This window comes from Panthera onca, chromosome F2 (genome assembly GCF_046562875.1).
Source record: "Panthera onca isolate mPanOnc1 chromosome F2, mPanOnc1 haplotype 2, whole genome shotgun sequence".
In the NCBI taxonomy this organism is placed as follows: domain Eukaryota; kingdom Metazoa; phylum Chordata; class Mammalia; order Carnivora; family Felidae; genus Panthera; species Panthera onca.
Genome location: NC_138356.1, coordinates 5846688 through 5863177, shown reverse-complemented (window position 1 = coordinate 5863177; position 16490 = coordinate 5846688). Strand labels below are relative to the sequence as shown.

At 40.8% G+C, this 16490-nt stretch overlaps 1 protein-coding gene across 3 annotated transcripts in view; it reads left to right on the top strand.

Annotated features, from left to right (window-relative positions):
- The window catches only part of RB1CC1 (RB1 inducible coiled-coil 1), a 91148-nt gene that overhangs the window by 11987 nt on the left and 62671 nt on the right, over positions 1-16490 (top strand). For all 3 annotated transcript variants that reach the window (XM_060610525.3, XM_060610524.3, XM_060610526.3), the window contains exons 2-5: positions 12191-12305; positions 13234-13355; positions 14592-14718; positions 14893-15063. In XM_060610525.3, the coding sequence (XP_060466508.2) occupies positions 13285-13355; positions 14592-14718; positions 14893-15063 (369 nt within the window). In that variant the 5' untranslated portion in view covers positions 12191-12305; positions 13234-13284. The remainder of the gene's footprint in view (positions 1-12190; positions 12306-13233; positions 13356-14591; positions 14719-14892; positions 15064-16490) is intronic.

Here is a 16490-nt window from a genome sequence, read left to right as displayed (position 1 = left end):
GGTTACAAAATGGATGCAGTGAGATGACATGAAGGACCAAGGCTTATTCATCTCTCATCAGGAGGTGGGTTTCCTTGGTGTGGAGCTTCATGTCATGAGGCACAGAAAGGCAGTCTTGGGTTGTTTACTCCAAGGAGTGTAGACAGTTGAGTAGATGTTATGAAGCATTTTTAGTTGGGGAGAAGTAAAGTGACATTAAACTAAGACCTAAGATGATTTAGTTGGTTGTGTCCTCCAGGATGGATTTGAGATGAAATCTACCGGTAGAAGGAGCTCAGGTAGGTTATTGTCAGGGCTCGGGCACGTAGGAGGAAGCACTGGATGGGAATAAGGGGAAGAAGGAAGTACACAGACCAAGCACTCTGGTCACACAGATGGCATCTTAATTATCTTGTGAACCCAAAGAGGTCAGCAGGAGTGACACTTCAGTAGAGGAAGTTCTGCTTAAGGTAGGGTTGATTATTATTATATTGTGTTTGGTTTTTAATTAAAGAGCCTTGGGATACCTTGGCTCTAAGGAAACTACCAAAAGCTAGTTGGTTGAGATCTTTCTCAGTTAACTGTTTGATCTCTGTTTTGTTGGGTACTTGCAAGGGGTATGCTAAGGGTACTTTTCCTCACGAGAGCTTATTCACTCAATAGATGCCCTTGAGTACTCCCTGTTGTGTTTCAAGAGTGACTTCCTGTTCCTAGGTAACACTTTGGAGTATGTAATGTGCACTTGGCATTGTGCTAAATATTAAGCTCATTGCATAGATAATTTTACTTGCTGTCCACAAAGCTTTACGAGACGGGTATTGTTAACATTCCCATTTTACACATTAGCAGATGGAAATCCAGCTGTGTGGTGACAGGGGGCCCCTGGGCGGCTCAGTCGGTTAAGCGTCTGACTCTTGGTTTCAGCTCAGGTCACGGTCTGTGGTTTGTGGGATCGAGTCCTGTGTCAGGCTCTGTGCTGACAGTGCAGAGCCTGCTTGGGATTCTCTCTCCTCCCCCTCCCTCCCGCCCCCCCCTTTGCTCCTCCCCTGCACTCGCATGGACACGTGCTCTCTCTCTCAAAATAAACATAAAAAAAAAGAGAGAGAGATTCAATTTTGTCTGTTTCTCTAAATAGATAGTTTCAACCCTGTACATAAACTGTATCTTACAGACTCTTGCATAGGTGGGCACCTTGGGTACCATCAAGGTCAGATTTTTTCTCATTGCAATGTTAGGTCCAGGGAAACTGTTAACTCAAAAGTAAATTTTATTTTTCATGTCTGTGGTGATTTTTGCTGAAGAATTAAGGCTGAGAGTAAGAAAGCTCTGCATATCCTTTATATTGTATATTGATTAGATGTTGGTATAAAACAGAAGTTTGATTTTTATATTTCTGTATATACATGCTTACTTATAGGAAGTTGTGATTTTCATTGACTGAAATTATTGTTCACAAAGTCCATACATGTATACACAATTTGCATATCCTCATGTTTATGCACTAGCTACAAATACGATCTGCTGAGATTTGATATGCTGGGTCCAGACTTATTTAACAAGTTGACAAGTCTCTTTGAGAAATTATGGGAAAGAAAATTTCTCAGCTCTGTTTTACCACAGTGAAAAGCTGCTTTTAGAAAGTGTTTCAACAACTCACTATCAACATGAGAAAATATGACCAATAGATGTGGGGGGAAGTTAAATTTTTGTCCAGCATGGATGGTGGGAAGTGTAGGACACAGAGTTTCTCACATGCATGTAGCCCTTTGTTAGGCACTGTTAGGGGTTAGGTTTCAGAGCAGACAAGGTTCTTTACGGCAGCCTTTTATAGGATGTGCTTGCTTTAGTGAATAAGTCCTAGCATTGCTCAAAAAAGCAAAAATGAAGCCATCCAACCAAAATACAGAAAAAACAGATTATTGAGCCACACTTTTAGCTGGATCATTTTTCTTCTTTTGTAGGGATGAGGAACATCTGAACTGCTCTGTAAATTTTATTCTTGTATATTTATATTTACTTATTACAGAAATTAACACAAAAAGGGAGTAGAGTATTGAGCCACACGTAAACATCATTTTGCGTCCATCATTTTGTGTCTGTGGTTATCTCATGGCCAGTCTTGTTTCAGTTATGGGCCATACAGGCCCTCCCCTCTCCCCGCCATTTCCCCTTCTCTTACAATTTTAGTCTTATTAATTTTGAAGAACAGATATGCGCACAATAGCCCAGCAAGGAAAATGTTTTCTGTCCTTTTGAGATGAGAAAACTGAATCTTAGGGCGTGTACGTTACTTAACTCGCTCAGCGTGTAAATGGCAGAATAAGAATTTAAATCAGGTGCGTTAAACTCTTCCTACATAAAAGTCCATTATTTTTCCCTCACTTTAGGTCACATGATAACCGGGAAGGTGAGGTATTCTGGCAGCAGCTAATTGTTTAACTAGATTTTTACTAATTCCAATACAGAGGTACTTATTTTTACTGTTTTGGTGTATTTTCTCTGTCATCATTTTTCCTTTATTCTTTTTGCGCATTGTAATTCTGTTGCGTGTACTGTATTCGTTCAACATCGTAACCTTGTTAAATATTATCGTATATCCTATTTTACCATGTGAATAGTTGAGTAGGCAAGTATTTTTAAAAGTATTCACAAGTAATGAAGTGTTTTGTGTATACTTCAACTATACTTCAGATTATTTCTGTAAGATGATTTTTACGATACAATTACTAGGTGAAGAGAAATGTGTGCTTATAAAACTTACCTACCTACTCCATGAACACCAATTGCTTTTCCAGCAAGGTCGTAATTATAGTAGATTCCCACCTATAATGTGAATGTTGAGTATGATCGTCAAAATGCTTGTGGTATTTTTTGTACCGTCTTATGGAAATCTGCAAACATATACAAAAGTAGCGAGAATATATATTTGTTAAGTTTTTATTTTAATTCCAGTTGGTTACCATACAGTCTTAGTGTGCAATATAGTGATCCAACACGTCCATCCGTCACCGGGCGCTCGTCATCACAGGTGCACTCCTTAATCCCCATCACCTATTTCACCCATCCCCCCACCTCTTCCCCTCTGGTAACCATCTGTTTGTCCTACATAGAGAGAATATTATAGGGAATTTCTCAACTGTCCCATCTCATTTGCTTTAATAGTTACCGGCATTTGGCTGAGCTTATCTGTCCTTCTGCCCAACTGACTTTTCCCTCTCTCTCCCGCTTCCTGACTTTGTTTTTGCTAGACTGTTTTAAAACATCTCAAATACTATTTTACATATTAAGTTTTCAGAATTCGTTATTTCATAACTGAAATGCCATTATCATCCTGCAAAGGAATGGGAATTCTTCAGTGTAATCTAATGCCTAATCCATCTTTAGATTTCTACACTTCAAAAATGTTTTTTTTTAACAGTTTGATTCAGAATCCAAACACATCCACACGTTACATTTGATTATGATGCCTTTGACATCTCTTTTAATAAGTAGAATTCTTCCTCTCTTTTTGAAGCCATTTGTTAATCTAGCTCATTGTTCTATAGAATGTTTATTTCTCCGAATTTAGCTGATTGTTTTTCTTACAGTATTTTTCTTTTCTCTCTGTACCCCATGTTACCTGTAAATTGGTAACCGTAGGTAGAGGTAGAGTCTAATAAATTTGGGTTTGTGTTTTTCGGGGGAGGTGGGTGAGAATATTTTCTAGGTATACTTCCGGTTGAAACACCTAGAGACACGAGCCTAGCGGTGTGACAAGTGATGGGTGTGTTCGTGTTTGTCGGCTTAGTTTATCTGCCAGATTTCTTCTACTTATTTTAGCGTCTCTTGATGTCTAGATCCATTATTTCGTTGTCAAATTGTTATTTTCCATACTCTGTCTGTAGTAATAGCTTTTCTATAAAAAGGTGTTTCTTTATCATTGGTTACCCTGAAGTATAATTTATGTAGGAAAGAGAGGATAAATGCTTAAATCCTTTCCGTTTTTAGTTTCAGAATGAGTTGCTACTGTAAGTCACTGAGGATTTGTCCTTCCTTTTTTGTATCATTGTGAACGTGAACATTTATGGGCTCTATGCTAAGTGTTTATTCTTTTGATGCGCAGACTGCCCCATCTTAGTCATGGAAGCCCCCCCCTCAGGCTGATTTCTTTGCCCTTTTGACATGGTCTTTCTTATTAGTGTTTGATAGCTTCTTTGCTGTATGGCACATGTCCCTGTTCTAGGCTTAGGTGTTAGTACATTTTCTACTTGAGACTTTTGGAATCAGTCACTTCGCCAAAGGTTCCTTTTAGAAACCACAACATAGGCGTACGATGATTCTAGTCGACTCTAGAGTTAGAAGGTCCACCTCCACAAGACTGCTCTCACTTTGGATACTGGCCACCTGTTGGGTGGTGTCCAGGCCCGCCCTCACTTCAGGTCAGCTGACTACAAATTCAGGGTCCCCACAACCACCTTCTGGCTCGAGAATTCCCTAGAGTGGATCACAGACTTTGGGGAAAATGCTATACTATTTATGGTTTTATGTAGTGAAAGGATACAAATTAACATGAAAAGCAGGCAAGGGAAGATGTACATAGAGCAGCGTGTGGAAGAGAACAGAGCTCTGGTTGCCCTCTCCCATAGTCGGGGACAGCATTCCTTTCTCTTAGCCAGAGGGGGTGACGCTACCTAGAGTAATGCTCACCCCGAAAGCTTACCTGGGCCTTTGGTGTGCAGAGTTTTTATTGGGGCCCTATCACCTTTACAAGGCGGCTGACTTCACTCTCTGGCTCTTCCTGGAGGTCCAGCTAATGTCCTTTGGTCTCCATTTTTTCTGGAGACGGGAGCCGATACCGTGTGTCCTCCCGGCCCTGTCATAAATCCCGTCGTTAGACTGTTCTAAAACCCCCGGACAAAGACACTCCTATCAAGCAGGACATTCCAGAGACCTACAGTTCCCCTCCTTGTAGCCAAGGTTCAAGGCCAGACCTCTCTTTGGACAAGATTGATTCTTTTCTACACAAGACAGTGTGGGTACTTAGTGCTCTTGGGTTGTCACTGCCTCTGTTTCAGGGGGCTGCGCAGTGTGTGTTTTGTGCAAAGAGACATTTTTGGGTCGAGCATTTCTAAAGTCCTTTCTTTTTGTATTGTATTTCTTCCCTTAGATTAAAAATCTAGGGATCTTAGGCTGGAACCCTTGTTTGTTTGATGGGTGAAGATCTCTTTTTGAGATTTGTATTTCTTTGATCACTGAAGAGGTTTCATGTATTTTCCTCACTGGTTACCTGTTTTAATAACTTTCTCTTGCACTATTTATTGTGGATTTTTGCGATTTTCTTACTAATTAATAGGAACTCCTTTAAAAAAAAAACAAAGCCATTAACCCTTAGGCACTTGTTGTAACACTGTCCCACGCGCCAGTTTTGAGGAGAAAGATCACGTCCTTTGATGCTCAAATGGTGAAGCGGGTAATGGAAAGATTCATCCTTTTTTTGGACTTCACGCTTCCCCAAAGTCAGAAAATGAATGATTACTGTGACCTGCCCAGAGTCGTGTCATCTGTTAGAAAGAAAGCCAGGAAATTGGGCCTGTCTCCTGGAGGGCTTCCTGTTTGCTCTTGCTGCTGTCATTTCCATGCGGTGTTACCGTTGCACGCAGCGTGTCTGCCGCGCGGCTTCAGCTCTTGACTGTTTGGTGCCTGGTGATAAGCCGGGCTGTGCAAGCTCTCGCTGAGCTGGCCACAGTTGCTCAAGGCTTAGAGCAGAAGCCGCCAAACTTTTTCTATAAAGGACCAGATAAGTATTTAGGCCTTGCTGGTTAAGAGGCAAGATCAAGGCTTTTAAGTAGGTGTTTACATCACGAAAGAAAAAACTGCCTTGCCCTGTCCCGTGTGTCCAGAATGGGCCATCCAGGGTGCTGGGCACGCTTTGTGTTCAGTTGCCATCGGTTGAAGCTTTTTTTCCTGGACACACGGGGGCCACCTGAGGGATAGGGGCCTGGCAGGCTGGGGGAAGAGGCCAATCAGTAAGTTTTACTCTGTGTCCAGAGGCTCCCAGATCCTGGGGTGCCCTTCTTCCTGAAGGTGCGGCAGGAGGCCAGGTGACCTGGGGCTCCCATTCCAGGGCTGGTTTCGCTCCTTGCCGCCAGCGGAAGCTGCAGAGTCCCTGACGTGGCGGTGGCCCCCAGTGTGTACCCTGAGTAGCGAACACAGCACTGGGAGTGGAGGTGGGTCTTAGCAACTCCACCTGTCCCTTGGAACGGTGCCCCCACAGCCTGTGTGGGCTGCAGAGCAAAGGAGGCCACTGGCAGCATTTTCACTCGCCCGTGTTCTTCTTGGCTACCATGGGCAAGTTCTTCTGTGTACATCCCTTTATCTGTGAAGTTTTTGGAGAATCCCACCATGCAAAGATGACCCACAGTATGGAAGAATTTCCAGTCTGTGTGCAGGGAACCGTGTTATCTGTGTACCCAAGGGAATCTTGTTCTCCCATAACCTGGGTGCACACCAGTTCTTGGATGGTGACTTTTCATTGGAAAACGTTACCGTGTTAAATTTTGAAGTGTTCTGCCATCCCACCCCCCCTTACTTAATTTTAGAATTGTTTTCTATTATATTTAGGAAAATGAAGACTTTTTTTTAATGTTTATTTATTTTTGAGAGAGAGAGAACGTGAGCAGGGGAGAGGCAGAGAGAGAGGGAGACACAGGATCCGAAGCAGGCTCCTGGCTCTGAGCTGTCCGCACAGAGCCCGACGTGGGGCTCAAACCCACCGACTGAGATCATGACCTGAGCCGAAGTCGGACGCATAACCTCCTGAGCCACCCGGGCACCCTTAGGAAAATGAAGACTTAAAACTGGTTGTAGAAAGTGATAGAATTGTTGAGTGTGTGAGGGGGGGTGAGTATCGGGATTTGTAAAGGAACAATAAAATAGCAAGTCATGGGATGTGCTTCCTAGATGTTTTAGCAGCACCTGTTCGTGTTCTCCTTTCCTTCTTGATCCGGCCATCGATTTGAACTCTGGTTGTTTTTGTTACGTGACTTTGAGAGAGAAGTGAACTTTTTTTAGAATCCACAGTTTTGTTATTGAGTTGATGGGGATAACACCAACCCTTCGCACAGTAGAAATTGTGAGGATATGTAGCTGGTATAGGTCTTCAGTTCACGTTTCCAATCAGTGGTAGTTATTGCTAAGTCAACAATGTCCGTATCGTTAACGAATAAAACATAGAAGAGTGCAAGCATATGTTTTGGAATTGTTTTTAAATATAAATAATTGCATTTTTGTAGCTATTCTTTTTGAAAGTAGATGGAGTTTGTGTAGATATAAAATTTTCATGTTGCCCAGTAGGATGTAGGCTTCATGAGAGTAGGCAATTTTATCGTATTGTGTGCTCTTTAACATCTGAAGCTAAGAAAATGCCCAGGGTATACTATATTCTCAGGTGAAATTTTTATTGAATTAATGGTGTAAACTGAGGTGGGTTCAGACTCTTGGATCTCATATTTACCAAGTTTCTACTTGTAGGCAAGTCGAGTAATCTCTGAATCTGTTTCCTCACCTTCAAAAGAAAACAGCAATAATATGGATATCTTCTGTTACGAAAAATAAGGGAAACGTTGCATATAAAACTACTGAGCATAATGGCTGGCATATAACGAACCACTCAGTAAGCGTTAGTGATGATTATTTTATGTGCCGTGTACTTAGGACGTATGAAATGAATAAAGAAGATTTTGTGGTCATGGAAGCTATTAGCCTGGGTTGTTTTGTTTTGCTGTTCCCTTTTTTATTTTATGTTTCTGGTTTTGTCTTCTTTTTAATTTCAATTTTAGTTTACTTGACACAGAGTGTTATATTCGTTTCAGGTGTATCATGTAGTAATTCAACAATTCTACACATTACTCAGTGCTCATCATAAGGGAACTCTTAATCCTTTACCTGTTTATTTCACCCATCCCTCCGCCCTCTTCCCCTCTGGTAACCATCAGTTTCTTCTCATAAAAAGTCTGTTTTTTTGTTTGTTTATTTTTTTCCTTGTTCACTTGTTTTGTTTCTTACATTCTATATATGAGCGAGATCATATGGTATTTGTCTTTCTCTGAATGACTTATTTCACTTATAAAGATACCCTCTAGAGCTATCTGTGTTGTTGCCTAGATCTATCTGTGTTGTTGCAAATGGCAGGATTTCACTCTTTTTTGTGACTGTGTGTGTGTGTGTGTGTGTGTGTGTGTGTGTACATCATCTTTGTCCATTCATCTATGAGTGGGCACTCAGGCTGCTTTCATAACTTGGCTATTGTAAATAATGCTGCAGTAAACATAGGGGTGCACATATCTTTTCCAGTTAGTGTTTTTATATTCTTTGGGTAAATACCCAGTAGAGGAATTACTGGATCATATGGTAGTTCTATTTTTACTTTTTTGAGGAGCCTCCATGCTGTTTTCCACAGTGGCTGTGCTAGTTTGCATTCCCACCAGATGTGCAGGAGGATTCCTTTTTCTCCACATCCTCGCCAGCACTTGGTGTTTCTCGTGTTGTTGATTTTAGCCATTCTGACAGGTATGAGGTGATATCTCATTGCGGTTTTGATTTGTGTTTCCCTGATGATGAGTGATGTGGAGCATCTTTTCATGTATCTGTTGGCCATCTTGTAGGTCTGGAGAAATACCTGTTCATCTTTTTTTTTTTTTTTTTTTTTTTTTTTTTAATTGGATCATTTGGGTTTTTTTGGTGTTGAGTTATAGAAGTTCTTTATGGATTTTGGATATTTACCACTTGTCACACATGTCATTCACAAATATCTTCCCCTGTTCAGTAGCTTGTCTTAGTTTTCTTGACTATTTCTGTTGCCGTGCACTGTTTATTTTGATGTAGTCCCAATGGTTTATTTTTGCTTTTGTTTCCCTTGCCTCAGGAGACATACCTAGAAATAAGTTGCTATAGTTGATGTCAGACAAATGGGTGCCTGTGCTCTCTTCTAGGATTTTTAAGGTTTCAGGTCTCACATTTAGGTCTTAATCCAGTTTGAGTTTATTTTTGTGTATGGTGTGAAGAAAGTGGTCCAAGTTTCATCGTTTTGCATGTAGCTGTCCAGTTTCCCCAACACCGTTTGTTGAAGAGACTGTCTTTCCCACTGCATATTCTTGCCTCCTTTGTTGAAGATTAATTGATCCTATAATTGTGGGTTTATTTCTGAGCTCTCTGTTCGGTTCTGTTGATCTGTGTGTCTCTTTTTGTGCCAGGACCATACTGTTTAGATTACTATAGCTTTGTAGCATATCTTGAAATCTGGGATTGTGATACCTCCAGTTTTGTTTTTTTTTTCAGGATTGCTTTGGCTATTTGGGGTCTTTTGTGGTTCCATACCAATTGTAGGATTACCAGTAGGCTGACATCGATTCAAAGAACACTGGGGTGGTAAGACCATGGAGCAGTTATGATTCATTTTACTACTTAGTTTTTCTCTTATGCTTTCTAGCCTACATCCTGGGTGGTAGTTGGCAATAAATGAGGATTTAGAGAGTGAAGCCTCAGAAGGAGGCCTCTCGTCAAAGTCGCCAGTTCAAGGGCTTTAAATCATAGGTAATGGAGGAAGACATTGGGTGTTCTATCAGGTAGGTCAGGAGGTGCTTCTCAAATGATTGTCATTGCCATCACTTAGGACTGTTAGAAATGAGCTGAATGACAAAAGACAAGTAGTGTTATCCAGTCTGCCTGTACAGTGGAGCAAAAGCATAGCCTAGGTCTGGGGCCACAGCAATCAAAACTCTCCTTGAAATCCTTGAAATCATCTTACGTTATTCATGAATTCTGCATATAGACTGATTCTCACATACGCTTTGTGTAGCTGTTTTTGTAAGCATTGTTAACGATTGTGCTTTTTAGGTTGAGCTGTTACTCAGGGTGAGCACCAGGTGAAGAGATCGGTGTTCCTTCAAAGGCACATAGTAGCTGCTGCATTTATCAGAGTTTCCCTTGTTTACTGTAAGGATGATGGAATAGGAGAATGGCACTAGGACATCTTTACAGTAATTTCTAAAGCCTCTGATGAACTATGGGCAGTATTATACCTAGATCATGAAAAGAAAAAGATCGATGAAGTATTCCAGATTGAAGGAGATTAAATAGATTTAACGATTAAATACAGTATATTATCCCGAATTGGATCCTAGATTGAGGGGGAAGACTGGTATCATTGGGGCAATAATTTGAGTATGGACTGTGGATTAGATAAGAATATGGCATCTATGGTAAATTTTATGATTTGATGAATGAACTCTGGTCATGTATGAGAAAATTCTTGCTGTTAGGATGTATGCATCCTGAAATATTTATGAAGAATGAGCCACTCTGTCTGCAGGTTACTCTTAGATAGTTCAGAAAAATACGTCTTGTGCGTATGTATTTATGTGTATATGGTTATTTGTATAAATATACGTGTATCTATAGAGAGAGGTGGGGGAGGGAGGGAGGGGGGCAGGCATGGAGCATTAAGTGGCCCAAATGATAAAGCAAATGGAGCACAACGTACCGAGTTGGCAACACTGGGTAAAGGGTGCAAGGGAGTTTCTTGTACTATTTCTGTAACTTTTGACTAAGTGTGAAGTTATACCAAAACAAAAAAGGTAAACAGTATTTAAAAGGAAACAAAAGCAAAAACTTCGAATAATGTAGTGATTATGACAAAGATTTTATATTTAGGCTCACAAATGTTGTGTCTTCTTGTACTGTTTCCCTCCACCTTCGCAGGACAGTCTTCATCTCATCCCCATGACCCCGTTTAAATGTAACCTACATAGAGCTCTACTTTGATTATCCACATGCAAAGTAGGTCCTTCTTGGTACCCACACTCCTCTTTCGTTGCATTTATTGCAACTTATGTTTGCTTTCTTTGCGTTTAATTTCTTTTTCTCCTTCAAGATTGTGATCACCACCAGGGGAAAGATCTTGTCTGTTTTGTTCACAGAATACATAAACTCGATAAGCGTTTGTTCTGTGTAGATGAATTAATGAATTAATGAATCATCTCTGGTACCGATATTCCTTCCATTTTAGTCACCGTACTTTTAGCTACCGAATCCTTCAGAAAACAAGAGAACTTCGTTTAACCTGTAAGATAAAGTGTACTCTTGGATTTGGGCGGGGCGGGGGGCGGGGGGGGGTGAGGTCCCACCCAAACCCTGGAGAGTTGGCAGAGGAGAAGGAGCCCAAGCAGGGGTACTAGGGTTGTTTATTGAATTCTTACTCCCTGCCGAGTGCTGTGCTAATATGTACTTTGTCTCCCTTAATTCTTGTAATATCCCTGTGATGTGGGGTGCTGTGTGTATTATCTTTTGCTGAGTATAAGAAACGTTTCAGTCCACTTTCCGGGCATACGTCAGCTGGGTCCTGTGTATGGAGGTCTGTCAGAAGATCGCAGTGAACGCGCCTGCCGGGGCCGGGGTCTCGTCTGAGGCCCAGCCAGCGAGGGATCCCGCTTCCGGGCTCAGTGGTGGTTGTCAGGGTCAGCTCCTCGCAGCCCGTCAGACCCAGAGCCTCGGCCTCTTCCCGAGGCTGACTTCAGTTTCTGGCCACACGGGCCCCTCCGTGGCAGCTCATTGCTTATCGGAGCTGGCAAGGGAGGGAGTCAGCTGGCACCGGGCAAGTTACAATCTTGAACAGCAGTCGTGTGACATCTCGTTAACCTTGCCGTATTTCATCGGCTGGACACAGACCATGGGCCCTGCCCACGCCTCGTAGAAGTGGGGTGTCACCGGAGTGTGGATTCCCGGGGGTGTCGCCGGGGTGTGGATACCTGGGGGCGGAGGGGCGATTTTAGAGGCTGCCTGCCACAGGTCCCACTTTTATTCATTTTATAAGACAATAAATCCAGACCACTAGGAAAGTTGCCCAAGATCCTATACGAGTAACGGGGCCAAAATCACACCCCGAGGCGGTCAGACTCCACAGCTGGGCTCTTTTTTACCATTATATTTTAAGAACTAAGAAATGGCTGTAGAATTTGACAGTTTGGGAGAGTTCTTTAGAGACTCGTGTTTTAGGTCTTTTAATGGAGGGCTATGGGTCAAAATTACACTCTTGTGGTTTCAGTGAATGTGCAGGTAGGAAGACAGACAGACAGAGTTTCAGGAGGGAATTTTTAAAGGAAGAGAACAATAACCATATGTTGTCATATACCGAATTATTTCTCTCTGTGATAATCCAGAAATTCTTCTTTTCCAGTTCACTGAGTTTAACCAGTAATGCCATTCAGTTGCCAATATCAAGCAAAGCAAACATAAGCCAGTTTTAATCTGCTTTTTAAGAAAAGTGGTAGTCCTTTTCATAGTGCCTGACGGTAAGTCACCGTTCCTAAATTCGTAACTTTTTTTTATCTAGCGCATGTAAAATAATGATTTTACAAACATTATTTTAAGGCTGTCTTCGTTTTTTCCTTCTTCCCTGATGATTTTCCTCCAAAAGAGCATAAAGAAAGATATATTCTAGCATCTAGGACTTGATTATCTTTCATCACTTTCATTAATTAGGTGGAATTTTACTCTAATTGTTAAAATCAAATGCTAGATCTTGAACTCTGTCCCTTCTCATAAATGAGGAAGTTTATTTCTTCTGTGAGGTTTTGACTTGGACAACTAGTTGTGGCAGAGTTGTTTTGAATATTCTCTTCTCCAGACCTGTGCACTTTCCACTGTTCAAGGAGATGATATAACTGTTAGGGTCACAGTTTCTCGTGGAGCATTTCTAACTCAGTGTGGAGGTGGAATTTAGATTAAGAGACAGCTGGTGGAAGGAGTTGGAACTAACTCGTTTCCCCTAACTTGCAAGTAGTGGCTACTCTTATTTGCTGCTAGTAAGTTTAACCTTAAGACAGTGTTTTTATTGTTGTAAGGAACCAGCTGGGGAGGAACTTCTTGAGTTAGGAAGATCTTTGATCAAATGTTTAATTTTAATTCTTAATATAGAAAGGTACATGAGAACAGTGTGAAATGTACACTTAATTTTTGTTCTAATTGCTGACCTCTTCCTTAAAGCTAATTTTTAAAATGTAGAACAATTATGCATTTTATTAGTCTCACTACTGTTGATTTTTTTAGCAATGGGTTTGCCGAATTGTCTGGTTAACCATCTTAGACCTCAAAAACTTGGTCGTCGTCGTCGTCGTCGTTGTTGTTGTGTGGTACAACTATACCATGTCTTATGGGAGGATATTTGTATTTGTTGTTGTGTTTGTAAAACTGACCGTTCTTCTTATCTGTTTCTGTTAGTAACCAGATCAGAGTGTGAGGTATAAGCTCACAGAATCCAGAGAAATCATCATGAAGTTATATGTATTTCTGGTTAACACTGGAACTACCCTGACATTTGACACTGAACTTACAGTGCAAACGTAAGCTGTATTTCATTCAATGTCATCAGTTTCGCATTTTGTATATGCAAAAAGTTAAAGTATTGATTTGGAGAAAACTTTTTTTGTTAAATAAGGGTAGCGATATCTGAAACCTTCGGTCTCCGCATATTACGTGTATAATTGCCATCCTTCCTAAAATGCTGAAGTTAAATTCATAAAATTATGCTTTGTTCCATTTGTGTGAATATGTTATTCATGATAAACAGACTTACCCACAAACGAACTGATTTCTATCAAGTAGAAGAAGTTTTCATAGTTGATTGCTCGTCTTAAGTTTCCCAGGACACCACTAAGGAAATTACTGCTAGCTACATAAAGCAATATTGTCGGTCCCATGTATTTTGGTGGTTGATTTTTATTCCTTTGTATGAGTAAAGTCAGTGGTATTTGTTTTGTTTGTTGTTGCGAGAATAAAATCAGTTTATTTTTAACCAATTTAGGAAGACTCGTACATCTTCATAACTCTCCAACTTTACGGCGAATTCAAATATTTGACTAATGAATGCCCTCCTATATTTGTGAAAGGTGGGGAGAGGTGTCAGGGGCAGTGAGGCTACGTTTTGGGGCCAAACAGCAAGAGAGGAAATAGTAACAACTATTCCTGCTTATATTTTGGCCCTAACAGCAAAGACCGGATAGCAGTACAGAATAAATAAATCTGACACGGAAGATATTATGAATAATTTGTGGAATTAATATTCTTAGTTTTAAAAGTGGAATTTGAATTTATTTTCTTTCTTAAAGTTCTAGTTTTTATAAAATACAATTTTACCTGTAAAGCAATGATTTTCTGAAAGATAGGGAAAGGAAGCAGTTTCTCGATTTATACTTCATGTAGTTTGTGTAATGTGATGTGGGGATTTTAACAGACATCTGTGTTCTGAGAATTTTAACAGACCTGATGCTAATTTGAGCATATTCCTTTGCTATGTTATATAAAGAGCACAGAAATAAATATGTCTACTGCCTGTATTTTATAGACTTACTTTTAGACGTACCACATGGTTGATTTATTCACCTAAGAGATCAGCCAGCTTATGGAGTCTAATTCCAGAAACAAGAAGGTTATATTTTCCACTACTGTTTTGGGGAAAGTTTTGAGAGTGAAATTAATTAGTATCTGTCAGGTATTTTCACACAGTGCCACTTCGATAGTGAGGACTTTGTCCCTGGGAAATGTCAATAACTAGTATCTTTTGTGCCTCCCCCCGAAAGTGTGGCAGACCTCAAGCATGCCATTCACAGCAAATACAAGATTGCTATTCAGCATCAGGTGCTGGTGGTCAACGGAGGAGAATGCATGGCTGCGGACCGAAGAGTGTGCACCTACAGTGCTGGGACGGTACGTGTCGCGAGCCCTCGCACACAGACGCACGCGCTCCGGCTCCCCGCCCGGGGAGTTGGCCACTCGGCGTCCGGGAGGAAGGGGTGTCTGCCCCCTATGTTGAGGGCAGTGCGCGCGGCCGGTATTTCACAGCATTTCACCGGAGTTTCTTTGGCTGTCTTATTGCCACAGGACACAAATCCGATTTTTCTTTTTAACAAAGAGATGATCTTATGTGATCGTCCACCCGCTATTCCGAAAACGACCTTTTCGACAGAAAACGACATGGAAATAAAAGTTGAAGAATCTCTTATGATGCCTGCAGTTTTTCACACCGTTGCGTCAAGGACACAACTTGCAGTGGTAAGATAAAAATCATCATAGTTATTTTTTGTGATTATTGTCCTTCTTTACATCTAGTGTGGTTTAAAATTAAAAGTGGGTCACTTAACAAAACGATGTCTTATTCGAATACTTGGTAATATTTTCACGAGGTTTCAGCTTATTTTAGGCATCGATGAACGTTCTAACAAATGGATGGTTCCTAAAAGCATTCCAGTCTAAACAACACAGAGAACAAATGGGTGGTTGCCAGAGGGGACGGGTGTTGGGGGATGGGTGAGGAAGCCCGGGAGATGCCGCTTCCAGTTATGGAATGAATTAGTGGGAATATAAGGTACAGCATAAGGAACACGGTGATGTTACAGTAGAAGTGGATGGTGACAGATGGTGGCTGTGCTTGCGGGGAGCACAGCCCAACGCAGAGAGTGGTACACCTGAAACGAACGGAACCTCGTGTGTCAGCTGTCCTCACGTAGCTGGCAAAAACACATTGTTAGGCAGAACACAAAAATAACCACGTGAGGAGATGTTTTGCTGGTCGATGTGTCTGGTTTTCAGATTCCTACGTTGTTAGTCATTCGACATTTGCAAACAGTTACAAGATTTTAGAGTGGAAGAGCTGTTTTAACCATGATTTCTTCACTTCTTTCCTAAATGATGGTATGCAGGTGATGGTTTCTGAACACTGCTGTGATGAGTAAAGTTACCTGTGTTAGAGTAGACAGAAGCAGAGGGAGAGCTTACACAATTCTTAAAAATGTGATTCTTTCTTCCATATCCACATTTAGGCCCTGGAGGAGAACAAAGTCTCTTTACAATACATGCCTCTTACGTTGCTTCTGTAATTTCCGTGGGTCGTCGCGCAGGCCTCTTTCGTTTTCCTTTTTGAATTGCCAGTACTTCACTGTGATCCTGGCCCTAAACTGTCATCAGCAAGACACGGTTACTTTACTTTCCGACACGGAAAAATGTTATCTTTAGAACCACACAAGAGGATTTATCGTTTATAAAAATAAACAGATTAACAAAATATCAAGTCTTTAGTGTTAATGTTTGCTTCTGTAAGTAAATCTCAGCCGTTTGTTTTAGTGTAGCATATACATTTGTGAAAACTACCCCATTTTTCACATAGGATACAACATAAAAAGAATTAACTTCCTATTTCTGGGACATACTTGATAAGCATCAGTCTAGAAATGTTTTTGAGAAGGCAAAGTTACTTTAAAAAAACAAATTGTGTAAACTGAATTTCTGTAAGAGTCCTTTAGATTTGTTTTATGATTAACTCAAGAGAGCAAGAATATTGGTATACAAATAAACTAATAAAACTTTAGCCTACATATTTAAAAAGTAATATTTTTTGATTTGGATGAAAAATATAATACTAAGAAAAATGTACAAAAATCAAAGGATCATCAAATAGGACATGTAACTTCTAAGTGAGAGAC